We start from the raw sequence: 22508 nt of genomic DNA, 5'->3' as shown, positions 1-22508 counted from the left end.
TGAGTCTGCCCCTGGTGAGACGTCGTCATCACACTGGCGGCCATCTCCAGGGCACCATCATCAAACTGGCCTTTACGAGCACACAGAAGAAAATCTTCTAATTAGACAAGAATTAGGTGAAGGAGGGATGTGTGGAGATGAGGGGAAAAGTTAAATTATCACCCTCTGCAGGCTTTTCCTTGTCGATATGGATGGTGACAGTCTCATTTCAGCACCTTGACACAAAATCAGTGGCGATGGTGGGACGGCGGGAGGGGGTTGCTGGGAGCAAAAGGTAGAGAGGCATTCAGATAGCTGAAGATAAGAAGGAGTGCCAGAACCAATTGCGTTACTATCGGCCGCTTATGGATCAGACACAGGCTGGTTGGGTCTTCGGGGATAGATTGTCTTCTCACTGGACAGCTGGCGATTAGAAAGATAATCCAAAAGAAAAGAAAAGAGAACACAAAGAGATGTCAGGCCTAACCCGAAGTGAACCACATTTGGTCAATAATTCATGAAACTGTAGCATGTGCTGCTGTTAGGTCAGACAGAGTTTCCCTTTAGTTTTTATTCTGTCATATTTTATTAACCTTTGCCAAATGCTACCATATGTTGGTAGTTTAGTTAGACGTACAAGGAAAAAAGTGTCCATCAAAATTGATTGGACTGGATCTCATTAAATTGTGCATGTGTACCTAATGTTGTGTTCGGTAACTGTGTTTGTAAAATAAAATACTTACATTTTGGGGCCTGTGAATGTTTTGCTTCAATTATCTTTCACGTCTGTGTGTATGCACTGTACGTAGTTGTACTATGTGTGCCCCATGCAATGAGCCACAGAGTCTGTCACTCTTGTGAAATATATTTCGACTGTTCATTTAGATTTTAACCTTGAACACTCAAGTCAAGCCCATTCATGCCTGTCACGTTTAGCCTTTTGTTTTTTGTTTGGGCCAGCCAGTCCACGTGACTTCCCATTTCATTACGTCAATTAGCATGATTCATATCTAAAAGTGTGCGTCAGTTTGTGATTGACAGCAATTGACCACTTAGGGCGGAGAGCTGCAGGCTCAGAATGTTATTTAATGACTTGTGTAGTAAAACATGTTTGTTCAGTCTGAGAGTGTGTTTGTTTATCCTGATGGGATTTGTGCTCACTGAAGACTAAAGCAATTCTTTTGGCAAACAACAAGAGACCACCGCAACAAAAGCATCAAAATATTATGGGTTACCCCTATGTCACCCAAGTGTGTCTATGCAAGTAAACACAGTGAAAGTAAAAAAATATATTCCTATAGTTAAATGTCTATTTGCATCTAATACACTGCAGTATGTACTTACCAGGCATACTACCGAGTACATCAGCACAATGTAATTTATTAAATGAGGAAAAAGTGGTAGAAAATGAATGAATGATTGAATTTATTAAATGTATTAATGATGAAATTCTCGTATTTTTCATAAAATTTTATTAATTTATTATGAACAGCCTATTTCAGGGAAATCAGGGGAAAAGCCGAAAGAAACAAACAAAAATCTCTTGGCTACACTGCTTGCAGTATGTATGTATAGATCATTTTTTTGTCCAATCAAATTTCAGCTTATATGTGTTGCCATGTTAATAAAATCAGATTTCAAATTCGCCTCCTATGGACAGCTTGCAAGCATGTACCGGCAGTACCATTTTTCCGCCCTCTGATTGGTTGACATCTAAAAACCTCTACCTAACACAAAAAGTTACCAGTGTGCTTGAACACATCCTCAAATGAAGAGCGCAGCGCTTAATTGATCCTGTTACGACACAAACAAAGGAGACAGACGCAGTGTTGTTCATCATTCTGTGTGTGATATACGAACAAATAAGTGAGTTTACATACACTGTATATTTTACAGTATACAGGGAAGTGTTCTTCACTTCCATTGGAAGTCTTCAAGACCAGGGCTTAAGAGTCAGTGGTTAGTTTAGTTTAGTTTGTATGCTTTTGTCATGTTATTAGGTGCTGTAGATATAGATACAGATGATGTGGTGTAGAGCTTTGGAGTTGTTTAGAGATTCTGTATTTTAAGATAATGGGTTAACCAAGTTTGTTCCTTTAGAATAACAATATTCATCCGGAAATGGTTTATATTGTGGCGTCACTGGTGGCACTTCATTGTTCCCAGCGTGCTTTGCGGTGCTGCCGATGTGGTTGGTTCGTCCGTTTGTAGTTTGAGCTGCATATCTGCATCCTTGTTCTGTCCAACCAGTGAGAGTGCTTTTGTTTGTCTGTGCTTGTGTTGTTATGTGGTGTTGTTGGCATAGCCTGTCGTAACACCATGACTCTAGTTACTATGCATAGCGGTTAAAAGCAAGCTTTTCTCTCTCTCACCCTCAATAAAAAGTTGTTCTCTGCAAAGCAAGACCCTTGAGCGCCACAATATTATTGTGATGTGATAGTGGTGAGTGATGTGTGATAATGGAGTCACTTGTGAGCCAGCACGCCACCATTTTTGCAGGCATCATTCACCATTTTAGGCTACCTTTTTGGATGATCACGGGTTGTTGGAAAAACAATCCCCCATGACCAGTTGAACATGCAGAACTTGTCTGCGTGATGGATTCCCTAGTTGCTCAAAACATTGCAGATTAAGGAACAAGTCAAGACTCCCAAGTTCTTGTGGCCAAAGGAGGGCTCATCACGACACTGGCCCATACATGTCTCCATCACTATGATCTAGAGACTTCACACCATACTTTGCCATGTTTTTTTTGCTCCCAGTCCATGGAAAGGAAAGTGGAACAGGGGAAATATTTAATGAGCACCTCTCAGAGGCTCTTGAACGAAAAGCTAAATTACTGTAAATATGTTTGGGGAGCTGTTGAACTATGCAGCAGTTACGATGGAGAGGCTTGCCTTTCTTATTTACTCCGGTTTAATTTTACCCATATATGTGACTATAGATCACCATCTCACACTTGGGAAAAACTCATGGAGTGATAATCCAGGTTGAAGTATCTAATAAAAAGGTTAATCACTACCACATGAAGGAAATAGAAGGTTACCAGCAACACTTAAGCAAAGAAGATTCTCTTGACTGTCATTCCAAGGACAAGAACACCACACCCCCCTGAAGCTTCAACAGTTTAACATGCTTCCAGCGTGTTGCAATCAGCATGTAGCACATGCATGCTGATTGTGTGGAAGCGTGAGAGACAGGCAATCACTACTCAGTCATGCCACGTTGTGAGCGGCCCGGTGGGAGTTGGGAATGCGGCGACAGCACATGAAGCAGTCGTGTGTAATTCAGAGAACTGGCTGATCTCCGTGTCTCTTCCTATTAGGGCTCTCATGCAGGCGGTGGACCAAGTAGTGGCCGCTGGAGCAGATCATGGGTATCTGTCTTTGTACCGTCCCTGTAGCATATGAGCTGGTGGATTGAGGCATTTGTGTTTATAGCTCATCAGTGCCGAGTGCGGCCCTTCTTCATCAGGCCATGATAGCCTGAATAGCAGAGGTCTATGACAGAATGTTAATCTGCGTCAGTCAGTAATAAGTCTTTGCTCTCTGTTTTTACAAGTTTTTTATTCCCCTCCTCAATTGTTCTCGCTCTCTCCTTATCCGCTGTTCCAATTTGCACGCCATTTTTCCTTGCAGCACATCAGTAATCTGCTTCCCAACTCTCTTGGATCATTACACGCAGCCTTGTTCTTTGTTCTTGCTTATATGTAAATTTAGTGAGTGGGTGTATGCCCTTAATTCTTAACCCTTGTACATCAAGGTATTTAAATTTGAATAGTATAATGTTCTGCTGTCACTTAACGCAGCACTTTTATGTGACAAAGAATGGAAGGGTACAGACACACACTGACAGATTTGACATTTTTTCCCTTAGCCACATTGATACTCAGTGGTGTCAAAACAAAGGAAGTCCTCTCTTTCATCATAAACTCTATAAGGACTGGGGGCTCCACTTCATTGTCAAAGCTTATGGACCAGTATACAGAAATATAAAGGTTGGGACTGCTAGTTGAAGTTAAGATAGTAGTTTTTTTCAAAGTACAGCAAATGTTCCAGCTGTTTAAGCTGCACTGACTAAATTTAGATAGAAAAACAGATCGGTACATACGTATACAAGCTGCACCAGACTGTAAGTTGCACATGTCCACATCATAAAATGGCATATTGTGGAACGCACAAGTCTGTGAGGACCATGGCTCTTGATTTGACAGGAGTCAATCACGAAAGTGAAAAAACTCATGACAAGCTTGTCAATCCATTGGAAATCGCAGGGGGTCATTACTCAACATAACAGTCTGACTCTCAGTGTCATTTTACACAGAACACTAGAGTCATCACACGGCAACTTAACACTCAAAAAATAGGTATGAAATGTACAATGCACTAATTTTAACAAGTAAAAAAAAAAGTTATTTTAACTTCATAATACATTTTGCCCCAGTTTCATTGGTTATTGCTGCTGGGGCACTGCAATTATGTCAGCTTCCCTCTGGGCCCCTTGGGTTCCTTTCCTCTCTGGTGGACAAAGGCAGTATTGTATCCCCCTACCAGCAATAAACAGTGAAATGTTTTGCTGGGCTGAAATTCATTATGAGATTAAGTTAAAGTAGCTGTTTTTTATTTTGAACTTGTATTGGTACTTGCTTTGTATATTTCTTACCAAGCTTTTGGGTGTTAAGTTGCTGTGTGATGAATTCACAGTCAGTCAGACCGTGATTCGCAAGCGGCATAGTATTTAATGATTAGTTCTGACGTAAAAAAAGACATCACAAGATTAGAACATAGCCATAAATTAGTGCCACCACCGTATAAGACAGAGGGTTCAAAGTTTAAGAAAAAAGTAGCAGCTTATACACAAGAAATGACTTGGGGCATAACATTGTCTGTGCAGTCCTTTCCGATCCTTACCGCTCTCTATATTAACATATATACATATATATACAAATATACAAATATATATATTATTATTATTATTATTATATATATTATTTATTATATATATTATTTGTGTGTGCACATATGATAAAAATTGTACAACTGAAAACTTCCCTTGTAAATAAGTGAAGTAAACATTTGCTGAATGGTACAACTTTGGGGACATTTCTACTTTATAATTGTTTTAACCTATAAATTAGAAAACAACTTGTGTTTTTTGTAAGTCGTTGAGAGAACTGTTCTTTCTTTCCAGAACAATGTCCGTAAAAAGTGCAAAATCAGGACCTGAAAGTCGACCATCCACTGCAGCCAGGTCAGTAAAATATGAATTTTACATTTGTATTGATTTGATACTAACCTTATAAAGTAATCAATTGGTTCCAGACCTGACCATGATTAGTGGATTTCTTCAAAGTAGGATTGCTTATTTAGAATTTGAATATTAGTACAGAGGCATAACCATGTCCCATCCAGTATATACCGTATTTTTAAGTGAGGAACAGAAAGTATACTGTACTGTTATAGTGTTAGAGTCCATAGCACAGCAAATCCAGAGTTACCCCCAGTGGAATACAATAGTGCTGACACACACAAATCGAATACATGCAGTCATCGTAGCAGTATGATTATAATAAATGTTACTTTTACGGCACTCAACTTGCTTGTTTTTTTTTCCTCCTAGCATGTCTCCTCGAGGGGGGAGAGGTCCACCAGCTGGCAGATCCCCGACTGCCGGTAGATTTAAAAACAAGGCTCTTCAACTCAGCCTCTCCAAGAAATTCTGGTTATTATCAATCTCTGTTTCTCATCTACACTGATTAAGAGGAGAGAATCAGTCTCACTGATTGGTGCTTCGGCCACAACACAAGTCTTTAAAGCTCTCCAGTGACTAGTAATGAGCCATGTCAGCTGATTGGACTGCTCGTGTTTTTCAATCATTTCCGTCAGCAATTATGTCAAAGCCAACTTAATAGGACATTTTTTGGAATATTATGTAAAAAAAAAAAAGTGTGTAATATTAGACAGGTTATGATAGGAAATCAACTGTGGTGCATTTATGCACACTTCACAGCTCCAAGTCCCCCGTGACTCCAAAAAAGGGCAATGGTAGTGGTGAGGAGAACCGTCGGAGCAGTAAAAGGAGCCTCAGCAACAGTTCAGCAGTGGCTGCCGCCTACATTGCCTACCTCAATAAACTCTTTGGACAGGTCAGTTCAATAACACAACATTACACACAAGCATGACAATAGGTACTTGAGAGTTTAGCTTGGACGTTTATCATCTTCAGCCACCACAGTGGTTTAAAAGTAAATTTAACAGCCGTAAAGGGAGCATTCTCACAAGAAAATGGATAAAGATAAAGTGGAATACGTATGCTGGGGTATAAGTATGCCTCAAGGTATAATATTGAGTTGACATTATCGTTACTGTATATTGTTTTACGGATAGATTCATTTGCTGCACAGACATAGTGACTATTGATTGAGAATTTAACCACAGGGGGTCTGCAGCGAACCGTGACAACACATGAAGGAACACGTTGTTTGAAGGCAGTAATTGCTGATATAGAACAGGTCAAATGAATATGAAAGGTCAATATTATAACTGGCTCTAGTAATTCAAATATAAGATAGCCAAATGGAACTGCAAAGTAAAACCTCAAGAAATAATTCGACTAACGTGGACTGGCTGGCACACTGCCCAGCTTGACTCACGTTTTGTCATTGCCGCTGTTCCTACTCAAGCCAGTGGTAGCATTGGCATTGGCTTATTTTGGTGTTTTCATCCTAATCGACAAGCAATGACATCCTCATAGGCTTTAAAGTGGGTGGAGTGGTCAAACGTTTGCATCAGTTGGAAACAAATATTAGGACTTTAGTTAGCCAAGGACAAAGTGAATTAAAAAGTTTCACCACTAACAATGTCATGACACTAATATTTCTCCAGAGAAACATCTAACATACAAATCCCTTCTCTATATTAATGCTTAAAAAGTCAATTATGTACTAAGAAGCCGGGACAGAGACGCATGTACAGTGGAACGTCTGTTATCATCATGGATACATTCAAGTGAGACAATTCATCCATTTTAGGCACCCATAAATATTAACACAAAACATATTTTTATAGAGAATAATTATAGATTTACATGCAGAACACAAAGCAACATACATATAAAAGATTAATTAAATGGACATAAATGAACATTTAACAAGACAATCACACACACATTATCTGTTATGATTCGTTGTTAAACCATTCCTCATACAACCTACGTTACGTTTACATAACAATCTTACACTTTAACACGTGCTACTGTCGTACTTTGTGTAACCCATTTGATCGCGCCAGCCCCTCGTTCCGACCTGGTCTCGAACCAAGGTCCATAGAGCTAGCCATTGAGCTAAAAGCCGGGACTCTTAAGGAATTAGAAAGTGAGCTTTACTGACATAAATCTGTTCTAGCACTTGCAACACATCCTAATATTTAAAAAGCACAGATTCCTCTAACATTCAGAAATACGCAGTGTGCTTGAACACCTCATTACACAACATGTAGATGCTTTGTTTTGGCACTCGACTAATTTGTTAGTTGTGTGCTATCATCACAGGCGATCTTCAACAACTTACTGAGCTGAAGTCTCATGAGTTAGTATTGTGCAACTACTGTATGGGACCATATACGTACAAAAAACTTTTCGGGGCTTAAGGGAACTTAAATAAATATTTAGACAGATACACACCTTTGTCTAAGTGCATTATGTATTTTATTCTTCTTTGTTGTGCTTCCTGTTATTACCATCATGGCAATATCGCTTTCATCGCAGAACCTTATGAGCCCCTAGTGAGACTTCATTACAAAACTAAAAGCTTTTTCATAAACGTCTTCATCACAGGGGAAGGATTTACAAAAGATAAGAGCGCAATCTTCACCAAAGGGAGTCATCTGCTTGAACATTTTAATGATGTTTTTAACTAGGTTTCTTCATAACTAACAGGGTTGTTTTGTTATTTTTAAGCCCATTTACAGGAGTTGACAACAGCTCCACAATGACCTTGTGTGCTTCCTACCCTGTCACAACCCCCGGCTTTCAATTCACCGCTACACAGGTATAAGGCACAGTATTGGGACCATGTGTGCAGTGTTATTATTTGCTGCTGAGAGCCTGAGTGAAGGAGACCATCCATCCTGCAGTGATCCTAATCCCTGCCTCAGTATTAATTAGCCCCTTAGCTAAGTTTACTGTCAGCCCTCATTAGAGGAGGCTGGACAGGACAAATGGAGAATAAAAACGAGTGAGTGACACTGCTACAACCGAAGAGTTGCAAAGGGCAAAAGACTGTTCACTAGGTTGGTGGGAATGACATTTAGAGTGCATGCATTCCAGCTGCATCATGCTTGCTTGAACGTCACATTTATTTGTGACTTTGCGTCCACATACCTCTCATACAGTATGTCCTGTATGCTTGAGAAGCAGCAGGGAACTCAATAGGCCATCTGAAGACAGACAGAATGAAATTAACCGTTAATGGGCTCATTCCGATGGGTGCATCGAGAGTCCGCATGGCACGCCATCTAATCCTTTCTGGATGAAAAAAAATCCAATTAATGTGTTGACCTTGCTATCTAAATATGCCCTTGTGGACTGCAGAATCTTTTACAGGGTAAACAGGGTAAACATCACCGCTGCAACCCGAGCAGCTAGAGCCCCTTTTATGTAGTAATGTTGAAAACAATATTAAAAATGAAGACATTTGTATAAATCAAGAGTAGTTGAGCGTTTGAAGCAAATAGTGTGATCACTGCTGGCACAGACACCTTGAATAACTGTTTGCATGCCTGCCATGTGGACCAGCTTCTAAAAACACCACAGTCGATACTAGTCCTGAGGTGTTGGAGCACTTCAACAAAATTCAACTGAGGTAAATAAAAATGACTTGATTTATGTATTTATGACTGCAGATTACAAAGAAAGCATGGGACTTTTAAAATGCATTTTTGGCTCCGATACCAGTAGTTGTGTTTTTTATTGCCACAGACTGCTCCTGCAGAGCCAGGATTTTTCACTTTTGTTACCATTGAAAGGCCATCTGCTGCAAATTTTAATTCCTCAACAAGAAGTTAGCATGATGTTGTATGACAGGGGTCCCCAAACTTTTCCCTGTGAGGGCCACATAACTTTTCCCTGCTCTGATGGGGGGCCGGGGTCAGTTTGTAGCAGAAAATGTAACGATTGCATGGGTGTCTAAACATAAACATTTATTGTTATCCAGAAAGCCACACAAAACCAAATATAAATAACCCTTTCTGGGATCTTCACGGAAAAAATAAGTCGGAAATAAATAACACTATTAATAAAATAAATAATACTATTTGTGAAATAAATAATAACCAAATACTCTCTCTGGGGACTTCAAAGAAAAAACAAAGTCAGGAAATATTTAACAACACAATTATGAAATAAATATCATACTATAAATAGCTATCATACCTGTCTTTGTGACGGGATTCATAGTGTCGGCGCAGATTGTATTCTTTAAATACGGCCACCGGCTCTTGACAGATGAGACAAACCGCTTTTTCTTTGCATTGAACAAAAAAATAATCGTTTGTCCACTGCAGGTTAAATACCCTGCATTCTGAATCAATTTTTCTCTTACCTAATCTTTTCGCCATTGTTCCGCACTATTTGACGGGGTGAGTCAAGGATTTTTTTCTGGGAGGGGGGAGGGGTATTTATCTGGTGTTGCTCAGGGGGCCGGACCAAAGGTGGAGGCGGCCGGATCCGGCCCGCGGGCCGTAGTTTGGGGACCCCTGTTGTATGATGTTGTTGTATGATGTAGCATGATGTTGCGGTCATATCTCTTCTCAGGTACACCCACAGTCCAAAAACTTCCAATTGCATTAGAGACTCTAAACCAGGGGGTTCCAAACCCACAGGTTGATCCATTTTTAAATGCCTCGTGTCAAAGTATAAAAATACAACGGACTATGGATGTATGGCCCCCATATAATATGTACTTAACTGTTTTGTACTTGGGCCGCATGGTGTGTGAGTGGTTAGCACGCAGGCCACACAGCTAGGAGACCTAGGTTCAATTCCACCCTCTGCCATCTCTGTGTGGAGTTTGCATGTTCTCCCCGTGCATGCGTGGGTTTTCTCCGGGTACTCCGGTTTCCTCCCACATTCCAAAAACATGCTAGGTTAATTGGCGACTCCAAATTGTCCAAAAGTATGAATATGAGTGTGAATGGTTGTTTGTCTACATATATGTGCCCTGTGATTGGCTGGCGACTAGTCCAGGGTGTACCCTGCCTCTCGCCCAAAGACGGCTGGGATAGGCTCCAGCACCCCCGCGACCCTCGTGAGGAAAAGCAGCAGAAAATGAATGAATGAATGAATATTTTGTACTTGGGCCGCATGGTGTGTGAGTGGTTAGCACGCAGGCCACACAGCTAGGAGACCTGGGTTCGATTCTCCGCTCGAGTTTGCATGTTCTCCCCGTGTGCAGGTTTCCTCTGGCTACGCCGGTTTCCTCCCACATTCCAAAACCATGCATGCATGGCGACTGTCCAGTCTCTACTTCCAGATGCGATTCAGAATCACTGTATGTTGAAAGCAGACATTTTAATACATAAATGGCTCTTTATTATGAACTCCTATACTGTTAGCTAGCGGCACAAATGGGAACTCCTTTTAAGTACTCGCTAGTGTGACCAACTACAGGCAGGTCATGGGTGGAATACATTAAAACAGACCATTTTCGTGGGAACCACGAAATCCAAAGAAATACAGCTGAATAGGTGCAGATTCTTGAAGACCTATAAACCTGTGTGTGCTGGATTTTGTGTGTAGCTGCTCTATAGAGGTCCACAATTAAAAAAAGGGCAGAAAAATGAGTATATTCGGCCCCCTTTAATCTAAAATGCAAATCATTCATAACTTCTACTTTTATAAGCAGTAATTTCATCAATGTTTAACAGTTACAAACCAGTGCACAGTTTTTATTAAAACACATTTCTTCAATCCTAAATTTAGTCAATGGTTGTCCAAAGTGTGGTCTGGAGGCCATTGGCCTGCAGCTCCTTTTTTATTGGTGTACTGCACATCGCAGAGATATAAAAACTAATATATAATATAAAAATGAAAATTGTAATGATTCATAATGGATACTATTTGTTACTTCTGCTGCTTGTCACAGGCTTTGATTATACAGACTGAAATGTAATTTAGTCTCATAATGTTGCAGTTGCATGAAAGACAAAATGATCGGAGCTTTGATATGCTTCCTAAGCTGGGGTGTCAGTCAAGTCTCTTTGAGCTTATAGATATATCCTCAGGCTTAGAGCAAAGCAACGTCGCCATAAGTCCTATATGAGGATGAGTGAGTTTCCGTGTTCCTCGCTTCCCCCAGTGGATGCAGCAATGCTTTAGGAGACAAATGGTGCATTCAAAGTGATTGAGTGGAAACAATGTATCTTAGGAAGTAAGTGTATTTACTTAAGGCATACAGATCTTGATGAAACTATTAATTTAATTGCTGGTTCGTCTTTCAAATCATCTGAGCATTACATATGCAAATTAAATCCAGTGCATGTTTACAAATATGCAAATGAGACAATTGTTTCAAGGACTGAGGCAAGTGAACCACAATTATACTCATGAGGAAACAAACAAGGCACTTCTCTCTTTAAAAAGATTGTTTTTGTTCTTCTGTTGACTGACTTGGGTGCCTTTCTGCCCTGTTTGACATGCAAACAAAACTATTGGATAACATACTATTCATCCTTTAGCTACTTATACTTCCTATTAATGGAGAGATGTACTCCTGGTTGGTGTGTGTGTGTTTGTTGTGGTTGGTGACGGTGGGGTGGAGGAGAAATAGAGGGAAAGTCGGCCTGAGCAAATGTCAAAACAAGGTACAGAATACTGAATGTTTTACACACACAATGCCAAATGCAAATGATGCCTGGCAAACATATGCAGCCGTCTTTCTGTGTCTGTTTCTTTTGTGACAGAACAAGATCTGTACGACTCACCATTTCATTTGTTCCTGTGTGGGTATGCATTTGTGTTTATATGGGCTAAGTGTATGCCGGGTCCCTCTGGAGGCTGCAGTTGTAGTTGAGTGTATTTGTGTGTGTGTAGGAGTGTATGATCTTGCGTCATTTTGCAAATTAGAAAGAAACGTTGCAGGGTGAAATCCCATTAGAGTTTGCTGTCAGCATGCGGCTGAGCTGACACGATATGCATGTTATTCTAATTTGGTAGTCCCAAACAGATTATCACTGGGATGCTTTCTCAGGAGAATTTTTTCCATTTTAAAGTCACCTTGATTTTTATTTCCTGTCATCTGACACTGTCTTGTAACTACCAATGTGTTTCTTCCTCGTGCTGCACAGGAGAGAGAGCTGATGCCGCTGGAGTTAGATGGTAAGATATCATGTTTTGCATCATGATGACACACACACAGTCAAATATGCACAATTACATCACAGAACTTTGACGTCCATGTAGGAATCCCTTCCTGCCAAGATTGCCATTGCACAAAGTAGCCTGTATCTGCTTTCATGTTATTTTAAAGACTTGAAGACTTTCTGAAAGGTATGTAAGTATTATTAATCATTAATTATTAATCATTCCCATGACCCATTTTGCTAAAGGTTCCTGATTAATCCATTAGAGTCCAGAGTAGAAAAAAAGAAAAAAGTTAGGATAATCCACAAACCATTTACTCATGAAAGGTCAGACGAAAACTGAAACATATGAAAAAAAAAGTAATTCCCATTTCCAAAACTATAAACAAATACATTTTGCAACATAAGCTTCTTAGATGTATTACTTCCTTATTGTTGATGCAGCTATACTTTGTGTAAACTAAGTACGTATAGCAAGATTTGGTGTTGGGTGTATGATCTAAGACGGCTGAATAAACATGCAGTAAAATTCGGGCTGGTATCGGAAATACCGATCCAAAACCAATCATTTTAAAACACAGTATATTTAAAGCCACACCTTACTGGAGCTCAGAGCATAGAAATACAAGACATCGGAGCAATGTATTTATTTACTTTAAACTCTAAAATATAATGAGTTAAAGTGACGTTATTTACAACATACCCATGCTACGATACAAGCAGACTAAAAAAATACATTAAATTCATTAATTTCATTAAAAGGATTAACAACTAGTATAAGAATGCTAACAAAATCACAACTCATAGTTACATGAAGATTCAAACATAAAGAGGTACATAACTGCTAGTTTGCTTAGTGGTATGAAATTTGGTTCAGGTTCTTCCCACATACTATATAATAGTATATAATATTATATAATATACTATATAATATTGCCGGACCGGCAATGTGTGGCAGAAAAATATAGCAAATATAAAATAATACAACGGGGCTAAAAACAAATGTTAAGTGCAGGGAAAATATAACTCACCCGCTGAATCAGTGGGAGGCCTGAGCTTGTTTCGTTGAGACGAGATGGTCCCATCTAGGTGTGATGTGAGACAGTGAGTAAATTATTTATAATAAATTATTTATTATTTCTGTGCGGCTGTGCGGCCCGGTAGCAAATGCGCCAGCCTGGCGGTTGGGGACCCCTGCTTAACAGTGAAGAAAACCAAAGTTGAGTAAAAAAAAAAAAAAAAGGAGTAGCAGACATTAAAATATAACATCTGTACATTCATACAGAGCTAAAAACAAGGCTAAAAGCGGGGCACAGCAGATATATCAGGTATTATTATTATTATTCGTGAAGCATTAATTTACTTATTTATTTCATAGGCATATTTGGTTTGAACAACTCTAATAACAACAGTGCTTAGCGCCGCTTCACATTCCATATTTTCATCCCTTTGTACCTGGATCATGCCTGACGGCAACGCCGGAGGACTCTGCCCTCGCAGCACCTGACACTGTGCTCTGACCGCTCTCCTCTTTGGTGCGCCTGAGAAATGCCTCATATTCAGTGTTGAGGTTCAATCTGAGAGGTTAAAGAACGTTTGTTGTGTTGCCACGACTCCTTACCGTTTCTTGACAAATATCACACACAGCATCGTATGATCGACCATTGTTTTTACAGGCAGAAGAAAAAGTAGTTCCCATGAACTGCAAATCATTTAGACAAAATCTCAACTGTTTAGGCACTTTCCACTACGTTTCTGATAATGATATACATTGCCTCAAATTACTCAAAGTATCAAGTATCAAAAGTATCAATATTTGGATTTGAAAATCTACTTTAGAGCACAAAGATCTGGTATTGGTAAGTATTTCAGTATTGTTCCGCACATCACTATAAAATGCAACAGTTTTGTGAACTATTGTACAAAAACCGCGATAGTCTATGAGGTCCAAGACAAGATGTTTGTGAAAATTTTCATCTAAAACAGAATCTGTACTGCACGGCTGTACTGTATTAATTTGGGTCACCTTATATTTGGTCGAAAGTCATGAAACAGGTGGCACCACACAACTCCAAGTCCAAGTATTTCATCCTGTCACTCACACTGGTGATGTGGAGAAATGCAGCCATGACACAGGGACCCTTTGGAGAAGTGTCCCAAAGGTTGTAAGATAATGGTGATCAAGATGCCAAGCAGCTAAAAAATACGATACCCCCTTTTTTTTATTGCAGTATACTAGTTGCTACTATACTGAATACACAATCTAAGAAAAAAATTTGATTTTTGATTTTTCTTAAAGCAGAGTCGTCTTATATTCATTTCAGTCTGAACATTGTTGGGGGAGTTGAGGATGAGTTTATTTCTATTTGACTCTTGGGAATCACCATTTGAAAGTTTCTGATTGCTGTAATTTGTGTGTGGGCGTCAGAACTGCGAGAGGCCTTCAAGGAGTTTGACTACGATGCGGATGGCTTCATCCATTACAAAGACATTGCCGACTGCATGAGGACCATGGGCTACATGCCGACAGAGATGGAACTCATTGAAATCATCCAGCAAATCAAAATGAGATGTGTGTATTCATTTTTGGGCTCTGTGTGTGTGTGTGTGTGTGTGTGTGTGTATTGGTGCATGTTTTCCATTTTCCCTTAGTTGATATGCCATGTGCAAATGACTGATGGGTCCTTCTCAGGTGAGCAAGTGTGAGTAATATGTAATGTGTCTTAGTGTGTATTGCACTTTTTCCCCCGTCCCTGCACAGAATTGATGTTTGTCTTTGAAGTCGGGTACATTGGAGACATTTTTTCAGACTGATTAATGGCCCTTACCCTGCATGTGCGGCATTATATGAGTGTGACTCTGCATGTTCAAGTATGTGTTGAAATATTCCCTTTCAGTGGTTTCAATCAGGGCTTTCCATCCTTTTAGTAAAGCAGTGGTATACCTCTGCGTGCTTTTAAGGGTCATTTTATGAATTCCTGTCATAGATTTGGAGGAAAGGAGTAACATATTTCTACAGTGTCGGAGAAAGGCAGTAAAAAACCACTCAAATCCAGCCGATGCGCCCTTGATCTTCCAGGAGGTTAGATCAAATCTACACAACTAAAGTGTATATAAAAAGTCTTCTCTCTCTTAGATGATATATTCCAAACACCCAAACAAAAATAATAATGGAACAAAACTAGAAATGCATGGTCACAGATGCACCTTGTGTCCCATCTGCAACCTCCATATGTATAAGTAAATAGTATTCTATGTTGTGGCACCATAGCTGGCCAACAATTTGGTTTGTTGGTTTGCTTACGGTTCATCAGGAACTCATTAGGATCAATGCAAAAAGCTGATAAATGTGTTTTGTAAAAGGGTGGTCTTGGGGAGAGAGGTTCGATTTTGCAGTGACGTTAATGTGGGTACACATCATGGTGTTTTGTCATTTTCCCTCGTCTCTTCCATCTTCCCGCTCCTTCGTAAGCGCGTTGGTGACGTAAGTGAACGTGAGACGATTCCTCGGGGCAGAGAAAATTATTTTTTGTAAATCGAGGTACCCAAATGACTCCAGGAATCATTTCCCCTCTATTTCAGATTGTAGTAGCATAAGATATATCAGCTTAATGACCACATACGAACGAGTCCTGGGTTGCATTTGAAAAAAATCTGAAATGTTACTGTTCACATCGGCATGAAAAAAAATCAGATACAGGTCACACGAGCAAAAAAAAAAAAACGTTATTGACATGCAGTGTGTCATGTAAGAGGATTTAAAATGTCATCAATATTACAATTAAAGACAAACAGGCCAAACACAAATAAAGTTATTGTCTTTGAAATGAATGATTCCCATGCATAATTTTAATGTAATATGCAGTGTCAATCAATACCACTATGATATTTCTGTCCCATTGGGTTTGAAGAATAAAAGAAAATAAAAAAGGTTTAGCCACAGAACAATACCTCTCACAGTGGAAAAAAACATGGGCGTGTAATCATGTTGGTGAAGCATTTTCGCTGTCGTCTGCAGGGACCTGAGTCCAGATGGTTTGTGTCTTTGTATCTACTTTATTGGATTCACCTGGTGAAACACGTTTAAAAACATTTTTAACACTTAGATTGGTACAATAACAAGTGCAAGCAACAACAAAGTAAACATGGAGAGAAGTATGTCCTTCAGATTCTTCACAATATGGTGACTCACAATATTAGAAATGTAATCAGAATGAGTGGATAAACATTATTTAAATGACGCAGGAAAGCATAGCGATAAGTGGAACTATTATGACAAACAAGAGATTGTTGTGTTTCCTGATACTATGTTTCATTCTGTGTAGTATGAATTATTCATGCAGTCACTAATGCATTCATTTGGCTCTCCAGGGAGAATGGCTTACTTATTTTCCTTTAACTCATCATAGAGAAAACAGTACGATGAAACAATGTCTTTTTTCCCCATGACCGGCCAAGCACTTTTAACTGGAAAAATGATATTATTCTGAAAATACCTTTTATACAGCGATTATAGGCTTGACCTACTTAAGCAAGGAAATTATTTAATGCAGTGTCAGGATCCTCCCAGACTGCTGCTCCACAAGTGTAGAACCAGCCAAAAATATACCTAAGAGCATCATGTGCTGCCTCAAAATCACATAATTAGCTCCCATATATTTCTGTTCAACTTACAAATTAGATGGTGGCATTTATGACTAAACTTGACGAAATGTGCTTGATGTGCTGTTGTGTCCACTACAATGCTAATAATCCTCACTGCAATAATTACGTTAGCGAATCATTACATGTACATCTATCAGGTTAGATAGTGAAAACAGAGCCAGTTTATTAGTCTGTACCCTTTGTGTGTCTAATCAGCATGCGCCTCCTTTTGTATTCATTCCGTGTGATAATTGTGATGAGGACAAGCAAGAGTCAACGGTCTCAGCATCATTACAGCCTACATGTTTTATCTGCATCCATTAACCTTTCTCAAACAAGCTTCGAATAGTCACGTGTATTTACCGCTTGCTACTATTTGCTTCACATAACCGAGCTGCCAACATTTGGTCTTTGTCATCCAGTAGATTCCCCCACGCACCCACTGCCAGGTTACCAAACAGATGATATTAGAGGCTGACTGATGGGGGATTTTTAGATTTTTAGGGATTTATATCGAAAAAAGACAATATCCAATATATCAGACGATATCTGATATATGGGCTGATAACTGATAAATGGGCCGATATATGTAGGAGAAGCAGTCATATACTGTACAGTACACTGCATAATGTACTGTATATGAACAAAATAAGTTTCGACACAAAGAAGCAGAAGACGACTAAATTAAAATAAATATATTATTTGTTTTTAAAATGCTCCTTCACAAAAACATCTTACCAATATCATTCATTCATTTCTACCAAGCTGGACACCCTGGACTGGTCGCCAGCCAATCACAGGGCACATATAGACAAACAACCATTCCATTCCCACCCACATTCATACCTATGGACAATTTGGAGTCACCAAATAGCCTAGCATGTTTTTGGAATGTGAGGGGAAACTGGAGTACCCGGAGAAAACCCACGCATGCACGGGGAGAACATGCAAACTCCACACAGAGATAGATGCCCTAGGGCGGAATCGAAGTCGGGTCTCCTAGCTGTGTGGCCTGCACGCTAACCACTCATACCACAACTACTCATAACCACTCATATTTTCTTGCTATTTAAATATTCCATCTGCGGCCACTGAGTCTTTGCCAACAGCTGAAAAACAACATTAAAACAAATATGGTACTACGGTGGCGAAGAATTTTCCTGCAATCTTGTAGTAGTTGGTATGTGTTACTGTCGTCACCAGCTCAAATGTATCCGGAAGTAGACGTCAAGTGAAGTCACAGCGAAAATTGACATACAAGCATTCAAAAACGAAAACTAAATTACCAGTATACTAAAACCAACTTAAACATTGTTAGAACTTGAAAATGCTTTCCACATACCGTTTGATCCAAATGCTCCAAATCTGCAAGTGCCCAATTATTCAACAAACACCATACACATACAGTGAAGAAAATAAGTATTTGAACACCCTGCTATTTTGCTATTTCTCCCACTTAGAAATCATGGAGGGGTCTGAAATTTTCATCGTAGGTGCATGTCCACTGTGAGAGAGATAAACTAAAAAGAAAAATCCAGAAATCACAATGCATGATTTTTTAACAATTTATTTGTGTGATACAGCTGCAAATAAGTATTTGAACACCTGTGTATCATCTAGAATTCTGACCCTGAAAGACCTGTTAGTCTGCCCATTAGAAGTCCACCTGCACTCCATGTATCATCCTGAATCAGATGCACCTGTTTGAGGTCGTTAGCTGCATAAAGACACCTGTCCACCCCATACAATCAGTAAGACTTTAACTTGTAACATGGCGAAGACCAAAGAGCTGTCCAAAGACACCAGAGACAAAATTGTACACCTCCACAAGGCTGGAAAGGGCTACGGAGCAATTACCAAGCAGCTTGGTGAAAAAAGGTCCACTGTTGGAGCTATCATTAGAAAATGGAAGAAGCTAAACATGACGGTCAATCTCAATCGGAGTGGAGCCCCATGCAAGATATCACCTCGTGGGGTCTCAATGATTCTAAGAAAGGTGAGGAATCAGCCCAGAACTACACGACAGGACTTGGTCAATGACCTGAAAAGAGCTGGGACCACCGTTTCCAAGGTTACTGTAGGTAATACACTAAGACGTCATGATGTGAAATCATGCATGGCACGAAAGGTTCCCCTGCTTAAACCAGCACATGTCAAGGCCCGTCTTAAGTTTGCATATGACCATTTGGATGATACAGAGGAGTCATGGGAGAAAGTTTTATGGTCAGATGAGACCAAAATAGAACTTTTTGGTCATAATTCCAATAAGCGTGTTTGGAGGAAGAAGAATGAAGAGTACAATCCGAAGAACACCATCCCTACTGTGAAGCATGGGGGTGGTAGCATCATGCTTTGGGGGTGTTTTTCTGCACATGGGACAGGACGAGTGCACTGCATTAAAGAGAGGATGACTGGGGCCGTGTATTGTGAGATTTTGGGGAACAACCTCCTTCCCTCTGTCAGAGCATTGAAGATGGGTCGTGGCTGGGTCTTCCAACACGACAACGACCCGAAGCACACAGCCAGGAAAACCAAGGAGTGGCTCCATAAGAAGCATATCAAGGTTCTAGCATGGCCCAGCCAGTCTCCAGACCTGAACCCAATCGAAAATCTTTGGAGGGAGCTCAAACTCCGTGTTTCTCAGCGACAGCCCAGAAACCTGACTGATCTAGAGAAGATCTGTGTGGAGGAGTGGGCCAAGATCCCTCCTGCAGTGTGTGCAAACCTGGTGAAAAACTACAGGAAACGTTTGACCTCTGTAATAGCAAACAAAGGCTACTGTACCAAATATTAACATTCATTTTCTCAGGTGTTCAAATACTTATTAGCAGCTGTATCACACAAATAAATTGTTAAAAAATCATGCATTGTGATTTCTGGATTTTTCTTTTTAGTTTATCTCTCTCACAGTGGACATGCACCTACGATGAAAATTTCAGACCCCTCCATGATTTCTAAGTGGGAGAAATAGCAAAATAGCAGGGTGTTCAAATACTTATTTTCTTCACTGTACCAACAAGATTACTTCTTTGTTGCAAGAAAACCAAATGGACAAATGGGGGGATGGGGGGAGGGGGGGGTGCTGCACCAGCCAAACCGACGTGACGTGATCGTGTTGATGATGGACACACAGAAGAATGTATTCATGCAGACTGACTTGGTATAAGAACGCAGATAGACATATTAGCAATCTTCTACATTCATTATGTCCCACGCAAGCTTTCACTCCTGTTCCATCGCCTTGTTTTCAAGTATTTCATATCTTTATGCAACACACCATGCACACTCGCACAACTGGAGCAAATAATTTCAGCAACATGCACCATAATTTGCAATAATCTGCCAACCATTGTAGAACAATACATGGCCATACTGAAATGTTTGCCTCCCTTCCTCATCCAAACACTGGAAGTGACACAAACCGCTTCAGGTCACATGGTTGCAACCCAGCAGAAATTGCTCAGCATGATTTTCGCCTTTCAACATAACTGAAGTTAGCAGATTTCATCAATTGCAGCAAGATTTTTTTTTTTTTACAAGATTAAAAACCCAATACATCTCAGTACTCAGCAGTACAGAAGTTGAATACTTTATTTTGGCTAGAGGAACAGTAAAGTTGTTGAGTAAATAGCAATACCTGATGTTGAAACAAGCTATCTATATCTATCTATATTAGCTTTCTATGCTAAAAGATGAACATTAGAAGAGTTTAGGTTACTGCTGAGAACTTAAATTTGTTCTGCTGCCCTCAAGTGGCTGAGAACTATGATATTAGACACATATTAACACTTTTATGTGCAAGAAAAAGTTTTTTTTTTCAGGGTTAAACACTGTTGAAGTCGCCTACCTGTAGTGTAGGTAATGTGATGTCTTTCTCCAGGGGGTGGCCATGTAGACTTTGATGACTTCTGTGAGTTAATGGGCCCAAGGATGCTGGCTGAGACTGCACACATGGTCGGCCTCAAGGAGCTGCGTTGTGCCTTCAAACAGGTAAAGACCGTTGATACGGTGTTTATATTATACAGACATACATTCTTTTGCCATGTTCAAACCCCGAATTAGCAACATGCCTTCATGGTAACGGTTTGGTAAAACGTGAACGTGGACATTTATCTCGTCATTTAATGGGCCGAACAACGTAACAACTGAAGAATTTGGCTTTAAAATCGTATAAGTATAGTTATTGGTTGTTATTTACCTTTAAATAAACTTGTGGTGTGAAGCTGTGATGACGCAGGGATAATTTATCCCGAGCAACCCGGAAGTTGTTAGCCCACGAGTGGTGGTCAATTCTACTAATATTTGTATCGATCTGATATCAAATATCTAAATGGCTAATTATTGCAAACACGGATACTGTTTTCAATATTTGAAAATGGTCGATGAGTGAATAATTTGTGATGTTTCCTTTAATAAAGAATAAAATAACAGGACAAACAAAAATAATACATGTCAACAAACTGCCACGTTATGAGACAATGTGACAATATCAACAAAGCTATATGCCCTTTTCCCTGCATAAATATTCATTCATTCATTTTCTACCGCTTATCCTCACGAGTGTCCCGGGGGTGCTGGAGCCTATCCCAGCTGTCTTTGGGCAAGAGGCGGGGTACACCCTGGACTGGTGGCCAGCCAATCACAGGGCACATATAGACAAACAACCATTCACACTCACATTCATACCTATGGACAATTTGGAGTCGCCAATTAACCTAGCATGTTTTTGGAATGTGGGAGGAAACCGGAGTACCCGGAGAAAACCCACGCATGCATAGGGAGAACATGCAAACTCCACACAGAGATGGCCGAGGGGGGAATTGAACCCAGGTCTCCTAGCTGTGAGGTCTGCGTGCTAACCACTCGATCGCTGTGCAGCCTTTAAATATTCAATAGTGCAAAATAACAAACTTCTACCATATTGGCTTTCATTCAAATCATTTGGCCTTCTGGCTTCAAATCCATCCTGGAAGTGGATTTTTGTTGTGGTATATGATACTGCTTGTGGTGTCAATACTATCAGAAATCCAATCCTATTCCCACACCAATTATTATTTGAAAATAACAATAAGTTTGCATGTTCTCCTCGTGCATGCGTGGGTTTTCTCCGGGGAATCCGGTTTCTTCCCACTTTCCAAAAACATGCTAGGTTAATTGGCGACTCCAAATTGTCCATAGGTATGAATGTGAGTGTGAATGGTTGTTTGTCTATATGTGCCCTGTGATTGGTTGGCTACCAGTCCAGGGTGTACCCCGCCTCTTGCCCGAAAACAGCTGGGATAGGCTCCAGCATGCCTGCGACCCTCCAGAAAATTGATAAATGGATGGATGATTTTACATACATGTATTTCAAAGTTTTTTCCTGTTTAGCCAAGCAAGACAAATGAGTTTATAGTGTAGTATTCTTAAGCACAACATTGCCTTGGCACCGTGTAGGAGATTATTCATGATCACAGCAAACCAGATGACACTGATGAAGTGCTTTTTGTGTTAATACATTTTGAAGTACGCTTGATGTGCTATTGTGCA

The 22508-nt window shown here is 40.0% G+C and overlaps 2 protein-coding genes across 3 annotated transcripts in view; one reads left to right on the top strand and one right to left on the bottom strand.

Annotated features, from left to right (window-relative positions):
- Positions 1–21253, bottom strand: part of doc2g (double C2-like domains, gamma) — a 64425-nt gene extending 43172 nt beyond the window's left edge. The window contains exons 1-2 of the mRNA XM_058065458.2: positions 21178–21253; positions 20827–20959 (exon numbers count right to left, since the gene is read on the bottom strand). The gene's annotated coding sequence lies outside the window, so the exon portion shown is untranslated. The remainder of the gene's footprint in view (positions 1–20826; positions 20960–21177) is intronic.
- The window catches only part of LOC131123581 (calcium-binding protein 2-like), a 28504-nt gene that overhangs the window by 369 nt on the left and 5627 nt on the right, over positions 1–22508 (top strand). The window contains exons 2-8 of one of the 2 annotated variants that reach the window (XM_078793467.1): positions 5170–5229; positions 5599–5700; positions 5989–6124; positions 11937–11975; positions 12321–12351; positions 14764–14907; positions 20860–20969. In XM_078793467.1, the coding sequence (XP_078649593.1) occupies positions 5174–5229; positions 5599–5700; positions 5989–6124; positions 11937–11975; positions 12321–12351; positions 14764–14907; positions 20860–20969 (618 nt within the window). In that variant the 5' untranslated portion in view covers positions 5170–5173. The remainder of the gene's footprint in view (positions 1–5169; positions 5230–5598; positions 5701–5988; positions 6125–11936; positions 11976–12320; positions 12352–14763; positions 14908–20859; positions 20970–22508) is intronic. The other variant, XM_058065480.2, reaches the window with a different exon arrangement.

Source organism: Doryrhamphus excisus, linkage group LG9 (genome assembly GCF_037039965.1).
Source record: "Doryrhamphus excisus strain RoL-2023G ecotype Guam linkage group LG9, RoL_Dexc_Guam_v1.1, whole genome shotgun sequence".
NCBI lineage: Eukaryota > Metazoa > Chordata > Actinopteri > Syngnathiformes > Syngnathidae > Doryrhamphus > Doryrhamphus excisus.
This window is presented reverse-complemented; position numbering and strand designations above follow the sequence as displayed.